General features: G+C 44.6%; 1 protein-coding gene across 2 annotated transcripts; it reads left to right on the top strand.

The window, feature by feature from the left end:
* Positions 1-4451: 4451 nt before the first annotated feature.
* ccnt1 (cyclin T1) lies at positions 4452-23538 on the top strand (the record flags this gene model as incomplete). Of its 2 annotated transcripts, none has more annotated exons than XM_084333827.1 (9): positions 4452-4627; positions 7107-7188; positions 12082-12210; positions 13257-13317; positions 14950-15012; positions 15143-15194; positions 15418-15581; positions 17564-17634; positions 17779-23538. In XM_084333827.1, the coding sequence occupies 9 exons, from the start codon at positions 4452-4454 to the stop codon at positions 19180-19182; spliced, it is 2202 nt and encodes a 733-aa protein (XP_084189953.1). In that variant the 3' UTR covers positions 19183-23538. The 2 variants fall into 2 exon arrangements, with proteins under 2 accessions (XP_084189953.1, XP_084189952.1); XM_084333826.1 differs by having other exon boundaries at positions 15140-15194.
* Between the last annotated feature and the right edge of the window lie 209 nt (positions 23539-23747).

Below are 23747 nucleotides of genomic sequence, written 5' to 3'. Positions count from 1 at the left end.
TTTCCTCAGTTTCTCACTGTATCTGAGTAACTATGAGAATCTGACTTAACGATTAGAACTACCAATAGGTTGATGGACTTTATTTGATCATGTTACTCAATATCAAAACGCATGTATTGCTAATTAGGGTTGGGTTTAGAAAACTTTTCTTTGAATCGGATTCCAGGATAGAATCCGCTTAGCGAGGCCAAATTCCTTATCAAATATTTTTACATAATTAACTACTACTGCTCTGAAATTGATTCTGCTTGAAATACACTTAATACTTCAGACTTTATCCTCTCAAGTACTCTGGTAAGGTAGTTCCAGCTGCGTTGCTTAAGGCCTGCATAATCAGTTTAGAATCAGAAAGGTCTTTATTGTCAAGTAGTTTAACACGTACAAGGAATTTGATTTGGTCGTTTGGTGCAACGTCAACGGACGGATAAAAAAGAAGGTAGAATAAATAAATAAAAATAGAAGCCCACTAGAATATAATTATAAAATAGGCCAGGGCTGTACAATTGTGTCCTAATGTTCAGGAGCTCATCTCTGGTGAAAGAGCTCCTGATATTTTGGCCAAACACTACATTTACCAACAAAAAACATACAAAACACTGAGGCGACCGTCCGTGGCGCCATCCTGGGTCAAATATTATATTGAATAGACATGGGAATAAAAAATGTATTTGGTTAATGAAGGGATCTGCTTGTCTGTAGTCCAGCCTCCCTGTGCACTGGACCATGTCAACCATGGAGTCCAAGCTCATCCCTCCCACAGATAGAAGCAGATCTAAGCTCATCCTCTCCTAGAAGCAGATCCAAGCCCATCCTCTCCCACAGATGGAAGCAGATCCAAGCTCATCCCTCCCACAGATGGAAGCAGATCCAAGCTCATCCCTCCCACAGATGGAAGCAGATCCAAGCTCATCCCTCCCCACAGATGGAAGCGGATCCAAGATCATCCTCTCCCACATATAGAAGCAGATCCAAGCCCATCCTCTCCCACATAGCAGATCCAAGCCCATCCTCTCCCACAGATGGAAGCAGATCCAAGCTCATCCCTCCCCACAGATGGAAGCGGATCCAAGATCATCCTCTCCCACATATAGAAGCAGATCCAAGCCCATCCTCTCCCACATAGCAGATCCAAGCTCATCCCTCCCACAGAAGCCGATCCAGGTGACTGTGAAGACGTTGATGGTGGAGGCTGAGGAAACATGGAGGCAGACTGAGCGATGGAAGCAAGACGGAGCAGCCACAGAAATTGAATAATTGTATGTCTACTTTATGAGAGCAACACTGATTGGTCCTCCCAGTTTAATTAGAGCACTGTATTAGGGTCGGGTTGACAGTGATATATATTTATTTTTTATCCACTTTTTCTCCCATTTTCTATATTTTTCTCCCATCCCAATTTTCGTATCATCCAATTCAACCCTCCCCTGTCACGAACGCTGTTTCTTGCCTCCCACAAGCCGGCTGCAATGTGGACTAAGTCATACATAGCACAAGTCCCCTCCGGTACTTGAGGTAACAGCAGTCGCATCTTTTCACCTGCGCAGCTCGATCTCTCAGTGGCGAGGAGTAACGCGTGGGAGGCTCACGCTGCCCCCGACACTTCCTGATTCTACTGCGCAGGCGCACCAACCGACCTGTAGGAGTCGCTGTCCACAACGCCCGATCCCCACCCATCAGTTTCCCACCCCCTAATACGGCCAATGTGTATTAGTACGGACGACCAGCTAAACTGAAAGCAAATGTGGAGCGCTGGGCTCAAACCGACGAGCCCAGCGTCTCCAGCATTTCGTGGCGAGCGCCTTGCCCACTACGCCACGTAGCCACCCTTGTTGACAGTGATATTTTTAAATAAAAATCTAATTTTGCTGCAATAAAAATGATTGGAGTAATGATTATTAGATAAAACATGTATGTGTATATAATTTATATATGAATGATTATTAGATCAAATGGGTATGTATAATTTATATATTAATGATTATTAGATCAAACGGCTGTGTATAATTTATATATATAAAGTTTTCTGTTGGGAGACATAATTTGCAGTTGGAAAAGGAGGTAATATATTACAATATTGTATGGTGGGGACTCTGGTGATTCCCACCCTGTGCTGTTAGTGACTGTTATTAAGAGAAGATATTCCTTTATTGATCGCCTTGGGGAAAATTCGGGTGTCATAGCAGCATGGGGGAGGGGAGGTACAGGTATGGGCAGGGTAATGATAGAAAGACAAATATAGGAAATAAAATGAGATCTGAACATAAAAAATATGAGAAAAGTAAGCGGTGTAAACGATAGTTAACTGAATATAAAAATATGAGAAAAATAAATGGTGTAAACAAAGGTGCAGATGAGGGTCTGTGTATATTGGCATAAATATGGGCAATAATTTTTTTTAATCTGAATATATACTGATATATGAGTAAGAGTAAAAGTAGACCGTATACACAAGGTGCAGTATACACAAGGTACCCTAACTGGCATGATGTACATCATGCGTTGTAGTGCAGGTTTTGGTTGAGTATGTAGCTTCCTGTCTGAACCTGCTCATGACCGCCACCAAGGAGGTCATGTTTTAACCCGTTTGTTTGTCTGTGAACAAGATCTCTTGAAAAGTGACCCTGAACAGCAGATGCCTATTGGTTTTAGTGACCCCATAAACTTGCCTTCAGACGTCAGAGACATCATGAGGCCAACATTTACCGACCCGTTAAAAGTCATACAGACACTAAAATGAGCTGTGAACATTCACGACCCCTATACTAGAGGAAGAAGCCTATTGGTTCTGGTGACCCAGTGCCCTTTCCGCCAGCGCCACCATCAAACCAAACTCGCAGTCTCCTGAGCTGTTAAGTCAATAGGGGCTGTGTCTGAAAAGTCCTCAGAAGCTACTAACCCTACTACCCTCAGTATCTTTATTGATCCCTTGGGGAAATGTGGGCATCATAACAGGGGGGGGGTACAGGTATGGGCAGGGTAATAGTAGAAAGACATCAATATAGGCAATACAATTATATCTGATTATAAAGATATGAGAAAAATAGACAGCGTAAACAAAGGTGCAGATGAGGGTCTGTATGCCCTATCGGTTATATTATTATGTTACAATAAATATAGGCAATAAAGAATTGATTGATTGAAAACTTTATTAACAGATTGCAGAATGGGTACAGTACAGCTCAATACATACAATTGTTAAGGGGATGCAGACCAGAGAAAGACTTTTGTCTTGTTTACATCAGGGTCCCCAATTTTCAATTCATCATAACATATGACATACAGATAGACAGTACTGCTACAATCATAATCTGAAAATATACTAAGAGTAAAAGTAAACAGTATGCACAAGGTGCAGTGTACACAAGGTACCCTAACTGGCATGATATACGTCATACGTTGTAATCTGTGACTGCGTTCTACTGTATAGTTTCATACGACACTCGTTGTTTACAGGTGTATCAGAATAGTAGAAAGTATATTTGATTTGGAATGGTGCAAGTTAAAGGTAAGACCCTTCAAATGGAAATACAGAGTACAAATACCTCACATCTTTTACAATACTTGAGTAAATGTTCTTTATAACTTTCTACTCCTGGTTTACTAGGTTTTTGAATGGGGGGTTACAGGGATGGGCTGGGTAATAGTAGAAAGACATAAATATAGGCAATAAAATTAGATCTGAATATAAAAATATGAGAAAGTCAACTGTAAACAATTAAAGGTGCAGATGAAGATCTGTATGCCGGTTATATCATACGTTACAATAAATATAATTTGAATTATAGTTTATCAAATATAGTTGAATATACAACCATAAATAAACAGTGTAAACAATATATGATTAAAACTCTGAATATAAAAATATGAGGGGGGGGGGGGGCAGAGAAACATCCGAGCCTTTTTTCTTATTATTTGTATTGCTTTGTGGAAAAAATGGCTCAGTCTGAAATGTGTATTGTTTGTATCAAACCAAAGTCATTGTAATGACCAGATTCGGTTTATAATGTATTTATATAAAAAAAATGTAATTAATATGTTCTAGAATGTTCTAGAATAGTTTGATTATGACATCATCATACTGTGACATCACAAATGGTCTAGAATGTTCTATTATGACATCATACTGTGACATCACAAATGTTCTAGAATGTTCTATTGGTGACATCATACTGTGACATCATCACAAATGTTCTAGGATGTTCTGTCACTACTTATTAGGACCAACATTTCCCATTTTTCAAGTCGATGATTTGTAGCCAAACTGGTGAAACTTTCCAGTCAACTGCTGCTCGTCGCAGTTATCAGACCTTCCTTCCGCCGAGCAGCCGACGACACCTGGCGGCCACTCGCGGGACAGCTGCGACACAGACAGTATTTTCCCCCGACTTCTTCACCGTCGACGTCGCTTCCTGTGACGCACAAACATTTTTAAAATATCGTCCTTCTCAGTAATGGCGGCTTCGTTCCCTTCTCCTTCTGTAAGTAACAATAATAACAAATGGTACTTCACCCGGCAACAGATCGAGGACAGCCCGTCTCGCCGTGCCGGGCTCGACCCCGACAAGGAGCTGTCCTACAGACAACAGGCCGCTAACCTGCTGCAGGACATGGGACAGCGACTCAATGTGTATCTTTCTCTGTCTCGGTTAGCTAGCTGAGCTAGCCAGTTAGCTCGCTCAACATTCTGCTCACAAACGAAGCCGGTTTGGTGGAATGTTAGCTGACGGCTAACTACTGTTGTGTTGTTTTGGATGTCGTTTGTTGACATTTTTATTTTATATTTCATACCTGTTCAAATATTTGTCTTGTCGGTGTTATTATTTCGCCCTATAACCTATAGCTGGTTAGCCGCTCGCAGCGACCCGGGGGCCAGTTTCTGGTAAAACTACGACAGAGACTAGGAGGCAGCGGAGGCCTCGGGTTTCTACTACTAGGCGGGCCTTGTTGCGTTAGTTAGTTAGCTTTTTAGTTTTCTGTAGAGAACAAACGACGTTATAATGTCTCCATAAACTAGTACATTTCGGTTTACAGTCGCTTGTTGTGTGTTTTTCTCACGCATTGTCTTTGTAAATAAGGCCTTGTTTGTTAGCCCTGTCTGCCGTCGCGTTCACCTCTAGGTGAGCAAGACGGCAGCCTGTAGGAGTAGGGTCCAGCTGCAGCGCCGGTCCCCGGATGTAACCTCTAGGTGAGCAAGACGGCAGCCTGTAGGAGTAGGGTCCAGCTGCGGCGCCGGAGTGTAATCTCTAGGTGAGCAAGACTGCAGCCTGTAGGAGTAGGGTCCAGCTGCAGCCTGTAGGAGTAGGGTCCAGCTGCAGCCTGTAGGAGTAGGGTCCAGCTGCAGCCTGTAGGAGTAGGGACCAGCTGCAGCCTGTAGGAGTAGGGTGCAGCCTGTAGGAGTAGGGTGCAGTCTGTAGGAGTAGGGTCCAGCTGTAGGAGCAGGGTCCAGCTGCTGCTGCTGCTACTAGCATGGTTTCACTTTCGGATGTTGACCACCGCTGCCGGGGTCACCAGCTCAGTTACCTGCCGCTCTGGCAATGATGCCTTCAGACGGTCTCCTGTAACACGAGAGGGTGGCATGAGCCATTGTTGTTGTGGTACACTAACGATGCCTTAAATTGTTATTTTTCTGAGTTCAATACCTCCATGATTGTGACGTGGTGGTGACGTTTTTACAAATGGCGGAGCCCATGGAATTTCGTGTTGCCGTGGAATTTGGTGTGAAATTAATCTTTCTGATTTAATGATATCAGAGACGGTATTTATTAATCACGAGGAGACGGAGCATGATGGCGGTTTTTGAACGGTGAAGACCGTAACAACACTAAAGATTAGTTTTAAATGTATTGTAATTTGTCAGTCACCATACAGCACAAATACAGTATGACAAAAATAAGTTTGGCATCCAACCAGAGTGTAAATGTAACAGTAAAGTGCAATAGTAATATACAATGTACAGGTGGTTAAACTGGGAGTTAAAGATGGAACTGAACAACTTTGTTTGCTAAACAATGAGACTTATCCATAGTATTATTGTGACATTTTTATGCCATACAATATGGCACAGAGCCTCAGCTCATTGGCTACAGTTGTCGTTTAAAAGATGTTTACTTGCTGTTTGATTACCATCACCCGTCGTTTGACCAAGATTTATTTGATCAAATAATCGCAAATCTTTTGGTGGTAAACAACAGGTGATTGTAATCAAATGGCAATAAAACAAACGTTAGCCGGTTACAGAGACGCACTGATGGCTGTATGTTTGCAGGGAACACTAATAACATTGCTGACTTTCAGCCAGGCCCCCTCCTACTTATTTCCATCTGTATACATAACGGAAGTGGAGTCATATATTTTGGGGAATCGGCATACCACAATAATAAATGTGTCCATCTTTGCGAGAAATTTCCAACCGGCACCACTGATTGGCTTTCGCTTAACTGCGTTGTGTGAATTTCTCGCTTGAGTTTAAATATCTTGACTTCAAGTCAAGCGGACGCCTCTACTTGCACCACCCAGAGCCAACCTGCGTCTGTTGGTCTTTCCTGGACTCTGCATGCATTCACCCCACCTCTAAATTGACTGTGACCAGATGTGAAAGAACGACAATGATATGTATGTTTGACAGATTCTCAGATATGCGCATGCCCCCCCCCCCCCCGTTCAAAGAGCTCGGGTCCCGTAACTCCCGTTAGTCCCTGTTATCATCAAGATGCCGTGACAAAGTGAACCCGCTTCTCTTCAGACAGACTTATGATATTATATCTCATAAAATGTTATACCGTCTCGTCTGTGTCCTCTGGCGTTATGACATTGCATGTCGTTTTGCTCAAACCTTTGCCTCGGTGGCTTCGACACGCATCGCCTAGCAACGGTCTCCTGGCTGGCACCGTTGTCCTCGCGACTTCCGGACGAGTGCCATTTGAGGGCAGTGTTATGTGCTGCTCTGCCGAGTTGTGTGTTTGTGTTCCCCAGGGTTACACCACTAGTTATGTCTCCCAAAACATGCCACACAATGGTTTTTTGATGTTGTTATTATTTACGCACACTTTGTTGTTTTATGATCCCCATTGTTTGAGAATGTTGTCATCTTTAACCACTTGTATCAGATCCCAGCTAACGATAAATACTGCCATCGTGTACATGCACCGGTTCTACATGGTGCAGTCATTCACAAGGTTCCACCGAAATGTAAGTATTGTTTCTCTATAATCTGTTATTATTATTGTTTATCTGTATTGTTTCTCACACACATCTGATGCGTCCTCTTTACTTATAAATCTACATGGACTTGTGTTCATTCATGGATGCATACTGTGAGCGGCTCAATTATGGCAAAAATCATAATCACTATTACTTCTGCCTGGTATCGAAATCACGATAATTAAACACAATTACTCATTGATTGATTTGAGAACATCCAAATGTTGCTTTTCTGTTGTCTTCTACAAGTTACCAAAGACGTAAAAAATAATAATAATAATAATAATTGGAGAGACGCACCGTGGCTCTGAAACGTTTGCGTTTACAACACGAGACAAAATGAGAGCCAACGCGGCACAGTAATTGATTTATCGCGGTTGTCTTGTTTTCGTGATCGCAGGAAGCCAAAATCATGATTTGAAACTTGATTTAACTCTTTGACTGTCTGCCATGCTGTTTTTCCATCTTTTATTCCTTGGAGCCAGCTTTTTTGACCATTTTCACGATGTTTGCTGCAGACCCGTCGTATATATTCTGTATATTATAGCTACGGAGACAATAGTATGGCTCATTTGACAGGCACTATTTATACTCAAACAGGGGAAAAAATGGGTTTGTGCGCTATCCCATGCTAAAATCGTCCCGTTTAAAAAATAATCCAGTCTCGTTTTCTGGAACACGAGATATGACGTGTGTTGTCGAGACAAGAGCCCCCCACACTAAACTAGCCCAGTTCAAAAGGTAGGCTATACTACCACCTATCGGGATTCGATCGTCATTTAAATTCTAATTTACTCAGAGATACCAGGAACACACACCAAGGTCCGCTTGAGATAACTCGTTTTTGGCAGTTAACTCATTCAGAGCCAGGGATTAGCCGGGTCCTGTTGTAGCTATGCCACGCTTTAAAGATAGAAGTGCATCACCTTGTTTGTAGAGCTCTATCTATATTCTATATTATAGCTATGGAGACAATACTATAGTCATTTGACACTGTCTTTCTTCCGTCGAACATGCAAAAAAGAATAAATTTCTTCATGCATACGTTCACGTGTTATCCCGTGGTCAATATAAGTATAGTTTAGGAGTGATCCGGGATAATTCATAACGCTGCTATAAACTATAAACGTTGGCGTTTCTTGCCTGGACACGCTACTATTTCCAAATCAAATGTAATGGGTATTATGTTTCATCATGAATACATGAAGGGGGGGGGGGGGGGGTCGATTTTTTTATGCTTTGATGGCCAGTAACGACATTCGTGATGAACACTACAGAAGCCGATCAGCTGGATTGATATGAAAACATTGTTGGATCAAGCTGAAATTAATGTCGGATAGTCCTTACCTCTGGTCAGGGGTATTCCAAAAAGAATATTCCAATTGTCTGCTCGCGATTTCCAGTATTGGTGTCCATCTGGTCCCGGACATAATTTGGCACAATTTATGGATCGAGTGTGCCAGATGCGTTTCGAAGTGGTCGGATGAAGTGATTCACTCGGCTCTGTCTAAATATATAGCGCCCGGAGAAATTTTTTTTTGATCCACTTTTTTCTCCCATTTTCTATATTTTCTCCCATCCCAATTTTCGTATCATCCAATTCAACCCTCCCCTGTCTTTGAACGCTGTTTCATGCCTCCCACAAGCCGGCTGCAATGTGGACTCATACATAGCATGAGTCCCCTCCGATACTCGAGGTAGCAGCCGTCGCATCTTTTCACCTGCGCGGCGCGATCTTTCAGCATCAGGGGTCTGGGCTTTGGAGGGGCCCCGCCCCCGTCACTTCCTGATTCTACTGCGCAGGCGCACCAACCGACCTGTAGGAGTCGCTGTCCACAACGCCCGATCCCCACCCATCAGTTTCCCTCCCCCTAATACTGCCAATTAGGGCTGGGCGATATGACGATATTATATAAATATCGGGTACAGTTCATTAACGATACACTTTTTAAACGTATCGTGGATATCGTGATGTTTTGACCAAGAGGCTTGTGTCGCGTCAATCTGGTCCACACGTTGACACTTTTGAACAGCGCCGCCCCACACACACACTACTGCATCAAAAGTTACTACTTATGATAACAAAGTAGGGCTGGGCGATATGGACTAAATATGATATCACGATATTTTCTGACCTTTCGACGATACACTGTACATCAATGTTTTTCCTTTTTTCCCCAAACAATTCATTATGTGGCTTACCAAGACAGTATTTGAGTTTGCAAGCAAACATTAAAGACAAAAGACTCATGCATTTAGCATTTTTATATTATATTATAGATTTAGATTATTGGATTCTTAGATTATATATTTAGCATTTTAGCCTTTCGTTTTTTAGATTATATATTAGATTAGATTTGAACGGCTTAAGGCTATATCTGTACTTGATGTTTGTTTGTTGTGTTGCATACTTGAAATAAACTTCAATCAAATCAAATCCCCCCTCTTAAAAACAAAAACCTGTGTTTAACCTAGCCATCTATAAAACATCATGCTAAAACTGTGAAACAAATGTCCTACTCCCCTAAAGAAAGAAATACATAGCAAACATGACTCAGTTATCCAATAGTGCTGCTGCTTTTTATTTTGTTAAAATCTTTTAGTTAATAAGACTAAAAGACTACAATATATATGACTACAAGGGCCAGAAGCCGACTTCATGACGGCTTCCTGTCCTCGCATTCCATTTCCGGTTTACGTTACATTTTCAACAACAGATTGCTGCTAATTAAACACTTCATGGAAACGGAGTAATGTTAACGTTATGTCAAGTTCATACGTGTAGTGTAGTATGAACTCGACATAACGTTAACATTACTCCGTGTCCACTGTTGCTGCCACTGTTGCGTCGCAGATGGATGGTACACTCTGTTAGCTCCGTAGCTAATCCGCTCATAGACTAATTTACCGATAGCAGTACCGTTAACGTCGGAGCTTACTCCTGGGTTTCAGGGGGCATCCCTAGCACCGAGCCACCGCCTCTCTGTCTCTGGCTAGGTGTGTGCGCTTGCGTGCGTGTATGTGCATGTAGATGACGTAATTTGGGCAAGTGTGTGTGTGACTGACTTTTTTTTTCTGCGAGAGGGAGAGGAAAGCATTTAGCACTGCGCTTGTAAGTCTCATCTCAGCCGCGGCGGCCTCTAACGCGAGGGCAAAACATCACGATATCCACGATACGTTTAAAAAGTGTATCGTTAATGAACTGTACCCGATATTTATATAATATCGTCATATCGCCCAGCCCTATAACAAAGGCATTCGTTTTGTGGCATTAACGTTATATTATATAGTTACACTTTCAATAACACCAGCGTATTTACATAGCAACGACCGAGGTCGACCTAGATATAGCAAGCATTAGTCGTTCATATCTCAGCCCGTGCTGACTCAGTTGTGCCCATTCTGCTGTCTGTTAATAAAGTTTTCAATCAGACAGATGTATGGAAAGGCTTTTATTATAACATCCGTTGCAGTAAAATCATTATGCCTCCAGTCGTTTAGTCCTTCTGCGGAGCTAAAAGCTAAACGTCGGCCGCAGCGAGCTACCGCTGCCATTGTTATTGTCATTGAGCTCTCCAATGGCGGAAGTAAAAAATGAATACGCGCTTGCCGATTGGTGCTAAGAACAGCAGGGCGGGTGCAAGCGATGTGACATAATTGGCAGACGCGACTGTCAATCAAAATGATTCTGTTTGCCGACTGAATGAATGAGAACGTTATTAACAGATTGCAGCATGGGTACAATACAGTACAGCTCAATACAACAACAGTCAACAGCGGACTGGAGGATGCAGACCAGAGAGACTTTCGTCTTGTTTACATCAGGGTCCCCCATTTTCAATTCATCATATTTCATATCTAAATCATATAATATCTCATTGCTAAATATATGCAATATATAATCTAATAATCTAAATCTAATATATAATATAAAAATGCTAAATGCATGGGTATTTTATTTTGTTTTTAATGTTAGCATGCAAACTCAAATACTGTCTTGGTAAGCCTCATAATGAATTTTGGGGAAAAAAAGAAAAACATCGCGATGCGTATCGTGTATCGCCGAAAGGTCAGAAAATATCGTGATATCATATTTAGGCCATATCGCCCAGCCCTACTGCCAATGTGTATTAGTGTGGACGACCAGCTAAACTGAAAGCAATGTGGAGCGCTGGGCTCGAACAGGGAGGCGAACCTGTTCGAGCCCAGTCTCCAGTATTCGTGGTGAGCGCCTTGCCCACAGCACCACGTAGCCGCCCGTGCCCGGAGACATTTGAGTGTAACACAGGGTTTACTGCACTCTCGATACTGCCACCTGGCAGGATATGGCCGGTACTGCACCCTTGGGGTCCCAGTATGCCTTTTAACGGCAACATACAGGACCGTGACATTGAATAGAATATTAAAAACGGACCAAATAACGTATATATACGTGGCGTTCAATGGTTGTTGGCCAAACACGTATATAAACGTTGTTGGCGGGGAACGGTTGGCTTTGAAAAACGAGATATCTCATTTTTTGCAGCCAATGAGTTAATGGGCCAGCTCTAATGCATACTATGGCTAGGCTACATAGTGTGTCATTCTAAAGTAGTGGGATTTTAGATTGTGTTAGATTGTCGGGGCGACAGTGGCTCAGGAGGTCTCGTCTGGTAATCGTAAAGGTTCCTGGTTCGATTCCCGCTCCTCCCGGGCAGTGTGTTGGAAGTGTCCTTGAGCAAGACTCTTAACCCCTAATTGCTCCCGATGAGCAGATCGGCACCTTGCGTGGTCGTCTCCGCTGTCTGTGTGTGAATGTGAGGAACAAAATTGTAAAGCGCTTTGGATAAAAGTACCTTAAAATGTCCCCTTCCCCTTCCCCCCCCCCCCCCCCCCCCCCAGGTCATAGCACCCGCCACACTCTTCCTCGCCGCAAAGGTGGAGGAGCAGCCCCGGAAGCTGGAACACGTGATCAAGGTGACCCATGCATGCCTCAATCCCCAGGAGCCGTCGCCTGACGTGCGCAGTGATGTAAGTATCGGGGGGGGTGTGAACTCCACCTCCCGGGGTTTTCAAGCCAATCTTGCGTGGGATTGTTTTCGTGGTGGAGTGTGAAGGATGAGTGTTCATTCATAACACGGTCTCTCAACACACACACAGCCACTCCTTATTTGGTCTTTACACGACCACGCTTGGACGTTACGTTCTCTTGTTTACGTGTAAAATCGCCGGTGGATATTTTGTTTGATATCCAGAGGTAACCGTAACCTATAGCCTACGTCTTTCTGTCGTAGGGATATTTTTTTTTATTGGTGTCACTGGCACATCTAATATACCATTGTCAAATTTTTACCTCAAAACTTACCACCCCACTTTTTCCTCTCTCAGAATGGATGACTTTAAACAGCACTGTCCACCTCACTCCTCCATCTGTAGCTCTCCATGTAAAGCTCTACTACATGCTCTTTGGGTTTTCGTGTGTCACTCTTGGCTTTACTATAATGTGTCAGTTGGGTGTGTTTGTTTGTTGGGAGTGCTTGTTTGATGGAGTGTATTATATTGAGCTAGAGGGAGATATTTGGATGATTTTAAAGGTGCAGTCAGCGATTCTAATCCAATACATTTATACATATATATATATATACATATCTCCCCACGGTCCGCTAGCTGTCCGTTCTGTGTGTGTGTTCACTGAGAGAAGATCCTGTGATTGTTCACAGTCCCGCCTCTGTAAGCGGGAAAACGAACAGAGTGGCACTAATTCCAGCCAATCGGCAACAGGGGGGCGTCTGTCCTCACGCACTGGACGGGGGGGGGAGAGGGGAGCCCGAGCGGGGGGGGGGTGAGAGGGACAGCAAAAACCCGGCACCCGCTAACGTCCGCACTCACCAATACCGGCGTTCTCTCTCCTGAATCACTGACTCCACCTTTAAGCTCTGCACCTCATGTAAAGAAAAGTTACGGCTGCTTGAAAGCAAGAGGCAGAGAGACATGAGGGGGGAGAGAGAGCGAAAGAGTGAACGAGAGAGAGAGAGATAATGCCTCGCAGTGAGTAACGTGCCTGTCCTCTCACCCAGGCTTACCTGCAACAAGCCCAAGACCTGGTCATTCTTGAGAGCATAATACTCCAGACCCTGGGTAAGTTGGGATGGTAGAATCTCTGCTCTTTTGATCCACAACTGGAAATGTGTCTCACAAAATGCAGTATTAACCTGTTTTGCTCTTGTCTACAGAGAACTCTTTGCGCCGGCCAGTCGGCAGTGTGGGAGAGTCTCGCATCCATATGCTCTCATACGAGCAGTATTATAGTGTTCCATCGTGTTTATGTCGTTTTCCATATTGTCAACTATGCTGCTCTTTTCTTTTCACGCTTCCTTCTCTTTTTCATTTTTATATTTAAGCCATTCATTTGAGGAAAGGATTTATTTTTGTCCCGGGTGTGATATTTCATAACATTTCTTGATCCCCCTCTCACTTAGTACTCCAGCGTTGGTATAGCAGTGATTAATTAACTTCAACCATTTAAGAATAATTACAAAATTTTTACTTTTAAGATTCGCCTCCTGGCGACGACCCCCACGGACTCAACGAATGGCTTAAATATGTTTTAACGACAAACTTTTGATTTCTTTGTCCAGGGTGTTTAATCTGAAGAGCTAAGAGCAGTGCGTTCCATGTCATTTTAACGACATTTAGTTGTGGTGTAACGGGTCCATCAGTAAAAAAAAAAGTCTCCCTCTCGCAAGTTCAAACCCTAACGACCACCTTTTCCGCCCATAAGCTGTGTTCTTCTACTTACGTCTGACAGAACGACTACAGCGTGGATGAGCCGAGCCCCCTCTTCCGCCCGCTTCTCTTTTTCCTATAGCGAACTTTATATCAACTCATCGATGGACCGATCTCAAACCCAACCGCTCTTCCCGATCCTCCAATCACAATGGTCGCTTTGAGGGAAGGCAACAGTCGTGATTGGAGGATCAAGAAAAGAGGACCGGCGGTCAATTGACATAAGCTAACGCTAGGTTTCATCTACTGGATGCATTTGTGTTTAGTATTCGACTGTTTTTAATTTTTTTTCTGATTTTCTCCCCGTCCCAATTAGTCGTTGTGCCAATTCCCCCCCTCCCCTACCTGGCTGCTGTATGCATGTTCTCCTACGAGTCGGTACAAGGGCGTCCCGAGTCGATCGCACGCTTTCTCCGAGACGTGCGTCGACAGCCAGTGACGTCTTTTCACTTGGCAGCGAGGACTCTCATTGGTGAAGTGAAACGCGTGGGAGGGCACGCTATCTCCACCAAGTCCTGCCCCGCTTGGCAAGCGCCGAGACCTGACCTGTAGGCGTCACTGTCCACAACGCCAGATTCCCACCCGCCAGCTTCCCCACCCCCTAATACTGCCAATTGTATTAGTGTGAACGGCCAGCCAAGCTGGTGGCAATGCCGAGAGCTGGGCTCGAACCCAGCATCTCCTGCGTTGGTGACTAGCGCAATCTCCGCTACGACACCTGACCGCCCTAGTATGCGACTGTTTTGAACTTGCCAGAAGGGTGATTTTTTTTTACTGACAGGACCTTTTTGTTAAGTTACATGAGATGTTGATTTGCAGGTTTTTTTTCCCCAGGGACATTTGTTTCACGTTAAACTACCGAGATGTGAAACATTAGTTGCCGTGGTAATCTCGGCAATTGCATCATTCTAGGGTGTGTTTCGCATTTGTCCACGTTGTCCTCATGGAGCCTTCCTTCTGTCTCCCTGTCCCATTCCATTGCAGCATTCGAAATCACCATCGACCACCCGCATACTCATGTCGTCAAGTGCACTCAGCTGGTCCGAGGTAAGCATCAAAGAAAGAGACGCCTTCCTCACCATTCAGCCATTTATATGAAAATAAAACATTTTCAACGTTGTTTAGCTGTTTCCACCGTGCAGATGTTCACCCGAGGTCTTTTTTTTATCTATTGTTGTTCCAGCAAGTAAGGATCTGGCTCAAACGTCATACTTCATGGCCACCAACAGGTATGTTCACACTTCTGTGGGGGGGGTGGGAGAAAAAACAGATTATTTGATAGGATGGAAGAAAATGTATTCAGACATTACGATAAGCTCCCGTGTCTGCCGCTAGTCCTCTGAAACTGAATACGTGTCCATCTTCTCCCTCTCTCCCTTCCACCCCCCCCCCCATCTCCCTCATTCTTCCATGTGTTACCGTGGCCGCCTGGGACCGACCCCTGCGGTGTAGTCTGCACCTGACCACGTTCAGCCTGCAGTACAGTCCGCCCATCGTGGCCTGCGTGTGCATCCACCTGGCCTGCAAGTGGTCCAACTGGGAGATCCCCGTCTCCACAGACAGCAAGCACTGGTGGGAGTACGTGGACCCGACTGTCACCCTGGAGCTGCTGGACGGTACGCTTTCATATCGCCTGGCGTGTGACGGGCCTTGCAAGTTAGGATGCATTCTTAACTCATTGACTGCCACGCTGGTTTCCCATCTCTAATCCCTGGCGCCAGCGTTTCAGACCGTTTTAACGATGTTTGTAGACCTCTCGTATAATCTATATTATAGCTATGGAGACATGCTATGGCTCATTTGAAATGCTTATATTTATACTCCCAACAGGGAACAAACCGTTTGTTTTCTACATACATCCGTTCCTGCGCAATCCCAGGCTAAAGAGTGGCCATTTCCCCCAAATCCCTGCTAATTTTCTAGGGAGAGAGATATCGCGTCTTTTGTGAATCATGCGCCTGACTTGGCCCGGCGGTGAGATTTGGCGTTGGACAAGACCCCCCCCCCCCCCCCCCCCCATGTATTTGTAATCTATAAACGTACCTCGTCCATTTTGTGTGCCAGCGAATTTGCAAGAAGGAGGCTGGGAAGAGCGGCGCTATGAGGAGCCAGAGTTAGCCTCAGTCGCACCAGCTCTGCGGCCCCGCTTCTGCTTTCGATCCCTCCGCCGCTTCGAGGCCTCCTTGTCCGGGGAGGCGATGTAAACAGACCCGGTGTGCCCTGGCGGGATCAAGCAGCGGCTTTTTGTCTCGCCAGGAACTCTCCATGTTCAGTCTATTTGCCCAGTATATTCGTGCTGACCCTTTGTACACAAGACAAGAGCTACTGGACATTGGTTCACATGTCGGATTACTGGATATTTCCATATTTTTCGATGGACCGAGCGACATTGTCAGACAGGAGGTCAGACATTGTCAGACAAAAAGCTGCTGCTTGATCAAGTGCCGCCATCCTAGCTAAAAGATTTACTCAAAAGGTAGGCGAGACTGCCACCTATCGGGATTCGTATCGTCATCAGTGTTACAAAATCCATACAGAAGGTCCGGGGGACTGTCTAGTATAAAAAATAAAATAAAAAACGTAAAACGAATATACTCGTTTTTGGCGTTCAACGCATGGGCGCCAAAAAACTAATATACTCACTTTTGGCAGTCAATGATTAATAACTGGTGCTGAATGAGCTCATTCACTTTTGGTCAATGTTAGTATGGTGTTATTCACAGTCAAAGATGGAGAGAGAAAAAATCTAATAACTCATATTCTCCTTTGGTTCATTACAATTTACTCACTCATAGTAACAGACACAATATTTCTGACACTGGGAATACATTCCCTGAGGTCCATAGATGCAAAAAAGTGGCGCAATCTTTCATTAACTTAGGTATGTACTTTTAGGCAAATTTTCTGAAAATATGGCAATATATATAATGGTTAATAACAAGTATAGAAAAAAGAAGGGTGGGTTCTCACAGACTTTTAACTCGTTCTGGCTTAACGCAGGGTATCTACAGGGGTATAAAAAGTCTTCATAGTTCTCAATTTAAGGCCTTAAAAGGGGGAGGGGCATCCCGGCTGTCGGTAGATGATATGTATTCAAGTAGTTTTTTGCTTGGGGCGTCTGTCGAGAGCTTGTATGGAACATGCAAGAAGTTCTCGGCAAGGTGGCTTTGATGAGGGATGCAAACGCACACCACTAGGCAGCTAGCCGCCGCTAGGGTGGCCCGTAGGTGTGGGAGTGTGGGGAAAGGTGCATTTAGGCTTTAGCACACAGAGGGGCAACGGTGGCTCAGGAGGTAGAGCAGTCGTTTTGGTAATCCGGAGGTTCCCGGTTCGATTTCCGCTCCTCCCAGTGTGTCGGAAGTGTCCTTGAGCAAGACACTTAACCCCTAACTCCTCCCGATGAGCAGGTTGGCACCTTGCATGGTCGCATCTGCCGTCGGTGTGTGAATGTGGGAGTGAACGGGTCAAATGTTTATTTTTATTTGAAAGCGCTTTGGATAAAAGAGATGTATAAATTTACCATTTATTTACCATTTTAGATCGGAGCTCATGTAAATAACCAGTATCTCTTTCTTTTTAACTGGTGTCTTCCCCACAGAACTCACACATGAATTCCTGCAGATTCTGGAGAAAACACCCAGTCGGTTAAAACGGATCCGCAACTGGAAGGTAAGAATAGAAAACGCACACATTATCCTCCATATCTAACACGGCGCGCACATTCGATTCAGCGATGTGCTTCTCGTTAGCGGGGAAAAAACCGACGCTTTCTTTGCTCTCACGGCCGTGATCTTGTGTCTCCCGCCCGTCCAGGCCGCGGGCCAGTCCGCCAAGGGGGGGAAGTCCAAAGTCCAGGAGGACGGCGACCAGACGGACGCCATGATGAGCATGATCTCCATGGCGTCGTCGGAGAGCACGCTGGCCGGGCTGATGAGCCTCTCCGGGCCGCCGGCCTCCTCCTCGTCGTCCTCGTCATCCACGGCCGAGGTGGCCAAGGACAGGGGCGCGTCTGGCAGCACCCAGCACTGGCACCCGGCCGCCGCGGGGAAGGGTCATGCCGCCGCTGGCTCGGAGCAGCAGCAGCAGCAGCAGCAACAGCCTCAGCCCCCGGCAGTGCCCCCGCAGCTCAACAACGAGGTGCATGCCCCGGCCAAGGTGTCGCTGAGCGAGTACCGCGCCAAGAACGCCGACGTCCTGGCCGCCCAGAAGAGGAAGCTGGAGAACATGGAGGCCAGCGTGAAGAGGGACTACGCCAACGCCGCCCAGGCGCTCATCGGTCAGCAGCAGCAGAGGAAGGAGAAGCACCACCATCATCAGCAGCAGCAGCAGCAGCAGCAGACCGCCTCCTCCACCGCCGCCGACGCCGCCAACCCCTCGCCCATCATCCTCAAGATCCCCCTGGAGAAGGAGAGACACGAGCGCAACTCTCTGAAGATGCGCTTCCCGCTGGCTGCGGGAGGAGGAGGAGGAGGAGGTGGGAGCGCAGCAGCCGGCAGAGCTCAGGACCCGGACATTAAAGTTAGGATCCGCGTGCCGGAGAAACAGAGGGGGAGTTCGGGAGAGGAGGGCAAGAGCAGGGAAGGGAAGCACAGGGAGCGGTCGAACCACCACCACCATCACCACCACCACCACCACCACTCTTCTGCCAGCGGTGCCGCCCTCTCCTCCTCGTCGCATAAACACTCCGCCGGTGCCGGCGGCGTCTTGGCGGGCGGCAAAAAAGCCGCCGGCGACGCGTCTAGAATGAGCTCCTCCTCGTCCTCCTCCTCGTCCTCCTCCGCCTCTAGGAAGAGGCCCCACTCCCAGGACCCCTCCGTGGTTCCCGTCAAGGTGGGCAAGGCCTCCAGGAACCCTTACCAGCTCCCTCCCCTGTCGTCGTCCGCCGCCCTCGGGCTCCCGGGCTCCGACGTCCTCCCCGCCCTCGGTCTCCCCCTCCACCAGGGGAGCTACGCGCTCGCCAAGGGGGACAAGGCGGACACGAACGGACACAACGCCGCGAGCGGGGGCGGCCCGTCGAATGAGTTCCAGGACACGTTTGAGATGCTGAACTCGCTGCTGAGTGCCCAGGGCGTGCAGCCGTCCCAGCCGCCCCTGTTCGACTACAGGACCCAGTATGGAGACTACCGGTTCGGTGGCGGCGGCTCCAGAGGAGCCAACTCCAGGCCTCCGCCTCTTCCTTCAGAACCGCCCCCCCCTCTGCCGCCTCTACCCAAATGAGCTCACGGGATGGGGCGGGGGGGCGTGGGGAGGAGGAGGAGGGGGGGGGGTGCGTTACGGACGCTAATACTTGCCGTCGTCGTTAAACATCTGCCGTGTCACACGAACGATCGCCCCGGTGATTTTGGGCTCCCTTTTTTTCAAATGTTTTTTGGGTTTCAGTTTGACAGCAGAGAAATGTACTTTTTTGGACATTGATGATTGAGTTTTGCTGTTCTCGACACCCCACAACCCCCCCCCCCTCCACCCACCCCCTTCCGGAACTTTTTTTTTGGATGCGGGCAGTAATGGGATACTTAAGAGCTTGCAGAATAGAATAAAAGAAAAAAAAATGAAATATTTATGAAAAAAAAATGTTAATAGTATTTTGGATTCTGTCAGTTTTGTATCATCAACGCAAATGAAATGTGATGATGGGACCTGGCGTTTTTTAATTTTTTTTGCCACCACTGTTTTAAAAGAAGGTGAAGGCGTGTTGAAAAGCGGAGAGAAAACTTCACTTCTTACTCCTTAAGTCTTGCTAGCGATTGTCTTTTTTATAATGTTTTTTTTTATATATATATATAGTATACTATTTATTATTAGAATTGAATGCTTTTTGAGGAGCAATATCCTCTTTTTAAAAAACAAAACAAAACACAGGCCTCCCCTCGGCTGGATCCTTTTTGGCAGGGGGATGTTTTTCCCTGTGTCTGTACGGGCCGCTTGGAGAATGCATGTCTCCGAAGCCATGTTTTCAAATATTCTTTATTTTTTTGTTTTTGTTTATTTGAAATACTGTAGTCTGAAGCATAGCCGTTTTGTTTTTTTTCCCCTTCAGTTTTGTCGATAATTATTTTTTTTGTAATTATCTGCATTATTTGGTCAACTGTTGTACAAAGATTGTAAAATGACTAAAACGAACAAAAATATTTTTACATTTTGTTACGAAAAGTGGAAAAAGTTTCAAAAAGTCTTTGTAAATTTAAGAAAGCTTGTACTTTTTTGTTTTTAGAATTAATCTGTTGCAGTCATTGTTTTAAATGGTTGTAAGATTTTATGTCAATACTCAAATAATTACACTAATGGACAAAATTTTATACCAATGATGTATGTCTAGGGTTCATAAAACATATCTACAGAATATGGACAAAATAAAGGAAAACACACAGTGAAGGGTTTTGATGTCTCTGTAATGGTGAGGTGAAGGGTGCGTTTCATCCCCGACATTCAAGCTAATTCTTATCACTATTAACCATACTGATGCCGAGTGATTATCCCACGATTAATTTCTTTCTTGATAGCGGCGTCTACCATGGTGACGGTTGACAGCGGATGTTTTGATCTTATGTCATGCTCAGGTTGGGATTCGCCCCTGTTCCCAATGCCCCTAGGCAGGATCGGGGGCGACGAGACTGCGGCTATAAGCAGCCATTAGCTGACTATTTCGGTCAGAATTCTCCCCTTCCGTTATCTGAGACACTGTGTTGCGAGGGCACTGTCACTGCATCCTGGGCTTGGCGCCGCCCACGATTATTGTGATTGGTTTAAAGAAATACAAACAAGCCAGAGTGTTTATTTCCTTTCCTATAGCGCAGGGGTTCTCAAACTTTTTCTTACCGTGACCCCATTTTATTTAGGATTTTTTTTTGGGGGACCCCACACTTAATGTATCGTGTAATTTCAACGTGGAATTAAGGAATATCAAAATAAAAGCACACGTTGTTGAACTTGATCATGCATATTTATTCGAAAATTGTATTACAGCACTATGTTATCAATACACGTTTATAAAACCAGGCATATTTAGCCAAAATATGTTGCCAGGACATAAAAAAAAATGTATTTTTTTTGCTTGCCAATGCAAATGTCACCTACCCGTGACCCATAGTTTGAGAACCACTGCTATAGCGAAATGATAATTTGTCCAGCCAGACCCCTCTGGCTCAGTGCTAACAATAGTGTGGAGAGAGGTCTGTGTGGAGACTACAATGCCCCCATCAACGAGGTACGAGGGGAGATGGTGGTTTTGAGGAGCAGAGATGATATTCATAAGCCAAGGCCAAACACATGATCCCACCTGAGCATTTGTGAGATCTTGAAACACTGAGGTAACGATGGGACGACCCAGATGATCACACAGTGATGTTTTGCGAGTAGCGTTGACACTGCCGGCTGCTATATCAGCCCAGAAAAATGACAAAGGAACCTGGTGTGGGGGTTGAGAATCAAGATTCACAAATTCTGATTTTTTTGTTGTTGCTGTTTTCAGTCTTGTGGTGTGGTTTCAAATTCCTTGTCACTTTAGCTCGCTGAATTTTAGGTTTCCAAGATGCGCCAAGCAGAAAGACTGATGTACAAGCTTTGTAAGACCAAGGTTAACGGCGATCAATAATCTAATCTTATCAAATTGCCTAGGTAATCGTGATTGAATCGAGGCTTTATTTTTAATAGGATTGTGGCCCCAAGAATCTAAATCAAATTGAATCGTGAGATTCACACCCCTACCCTTGTCATTACTGAATCACCCCTACTCTTATCATTACTGAATCACCCCTACTCTTACCAGTACTGAGTTACCTCTACTCTAACCATTACTGAAATACCATTACTCTTATAATTACTGAATCACCTCTACTCTTACCAGTACTGAATCACCTCTACTCTTACCAGTACTGAATCACCCCTACTGACTCTTACCATTACTACTCTAACCAGTACTGAATCACCCCTACTCTTACCATTATTACTCTTAACCAGTACTGAATCACCCCTACTCTTACCATTACTACTCTAACCAGTACTGATTCACCCCTACTCTTACCATTACTACTCTAACCAGTACTGAATCACCCCTACTCTTACCATTACTACTCTAACCAGTACTGAATCACCCCTACTCTAACCAGTACTGAGTCACCTACTCTAACCAGTACTGAATAACATCTACTCTAACCAGTACTGAATCACATCTACTCTAACAATCGCCAAAACTTGAGGGTAAATGTTCTACAGGTGCTTCCTTCATATTGACCATAATATTAACAGTCTGCATAGTATTTAAAAGGCACTCTTGACAGTATCCATTATGTGATAGTCCAGTTCCTTTGTTTTTCTCAACCGAGAGTTGTGTGTTATTTCCTCTGTTCTAATCTCTTCAGTGTCTCATTGATGAACACTTCTTGGGGAGGATCTTATAAGTCTAAACCCCCATTCTACACATCTGTCTGCCTTGATTTAATGATTTTACAGGCTGTTATTCCCACATATTCATATGGCAACTGCAAATTAACTAGATGTATTTCAAACACACACACTAGATGAATCCATCCATAAGTTAGAATCCATCATAAATGTTTTCCTCGTCTTGTTACGGCTATTTTAGTTATGGCAATTGCACATGGTGAGAACGATTTGATGCACCTTCACTTTACAGTTCACGGTGAAAAGTATAACGCTGTCCAATTCATTTGAATTTCAACCTTTTTTTTGTTCCCTCACTCAAAATTGTACAGGAGAAGCTGTTCATAGCCGAGCACTATACAGAGCATTGGGTATCATCTGTACATTTTAATCATTGCATTTTAATGTCAAACTGTTTATGGATTTGATTATATGGTATTACTGCTCTCTTAAACTGCTGTGGACTGTTTCTTTGTGTGAAATACCTTTAAGGGCGCGTCACAGTAACGCATCCTAACAAAGTTTGAACTTTATATGTGCCCTTTTACCTTATTTTTTTTTTATACACACTCTGCTCATCCTGACAAGCCGTTGCACAGACGGCAGACATTAAAATGCATTAAGGTTGGTTTGTGTTGGTTGTTTGCTGGCAAATGCATGAAAATGTTGGAAGTGCACTGAATCTTTATGCGAGTGAGGTTGCCTAGTAAGCAATCTGCTTCAAGTGTTACATTTATAACGTCTAGACATAAGAATAGACACTTACGGCAATACCATGTTGGATTAACCATTATTTGATTTAGTAAAAAAAAATCCACCTCAAGTATATTGATTGTCTGGAGAAGGTGTGGGACACGAGATCATCATACTCAATGTCTTTTATGTCAGGACATATTTCTAAATAAACCCAATGATGAGGAAACTGGAAGGACACTCGTGCAACATAATAATGCAAAAAAAAATCACTTTAGCTACATCTCTGTTTTCAATACTAAAGTTTCATATTCTGTCACATCTTGGTGTTAAGTGTTTCCAGTTATACCACATGAACTCTCAGGTCTGGATTTGATTTTTTTTTTTTTTTCAGGGACTTGTTTCAGTTAAAAGGTCTGCATTGTTATTCGTGAACACTGTTCCTTTTGATATAATGTGGTTGGTATAATCCCATGTCAATAAATATTTTAAGAAGTTTTACTCGCTTCACGTCGCTTCATCCTTTCCAAGTGTAGTGATAATGTGAATCCCTACCCACCTTCAAAACCGCTCTCAAAGAGCACCTATGGTAGGCTGCAAATTCGAAACTGGCCCCTGTAATAAAAAAACCAACCCCCTCCAATGTACAGTTTCTTCCCCCTCAAATGTATATACTCTCTTTTAGAAACTGTCTCTTAAACTACAGTATA

Source organism: Notolepis coatsorum (assembly GCF_963971535.1).
Source record: "Notolepis coatsorum genome assembly, chromosome: 17".
Taxonomy (NCBI): Eukaryota; Metazoa; Chordata; class Actinopteri; order Aulopiformes; family Paralepididae; genus Notolepis; species Notolepis coatsorum.
Note: the sequence above shows the minus strand (reverse complement) of the source record. Positions and strands in the feature narration are given on the sequence as shown.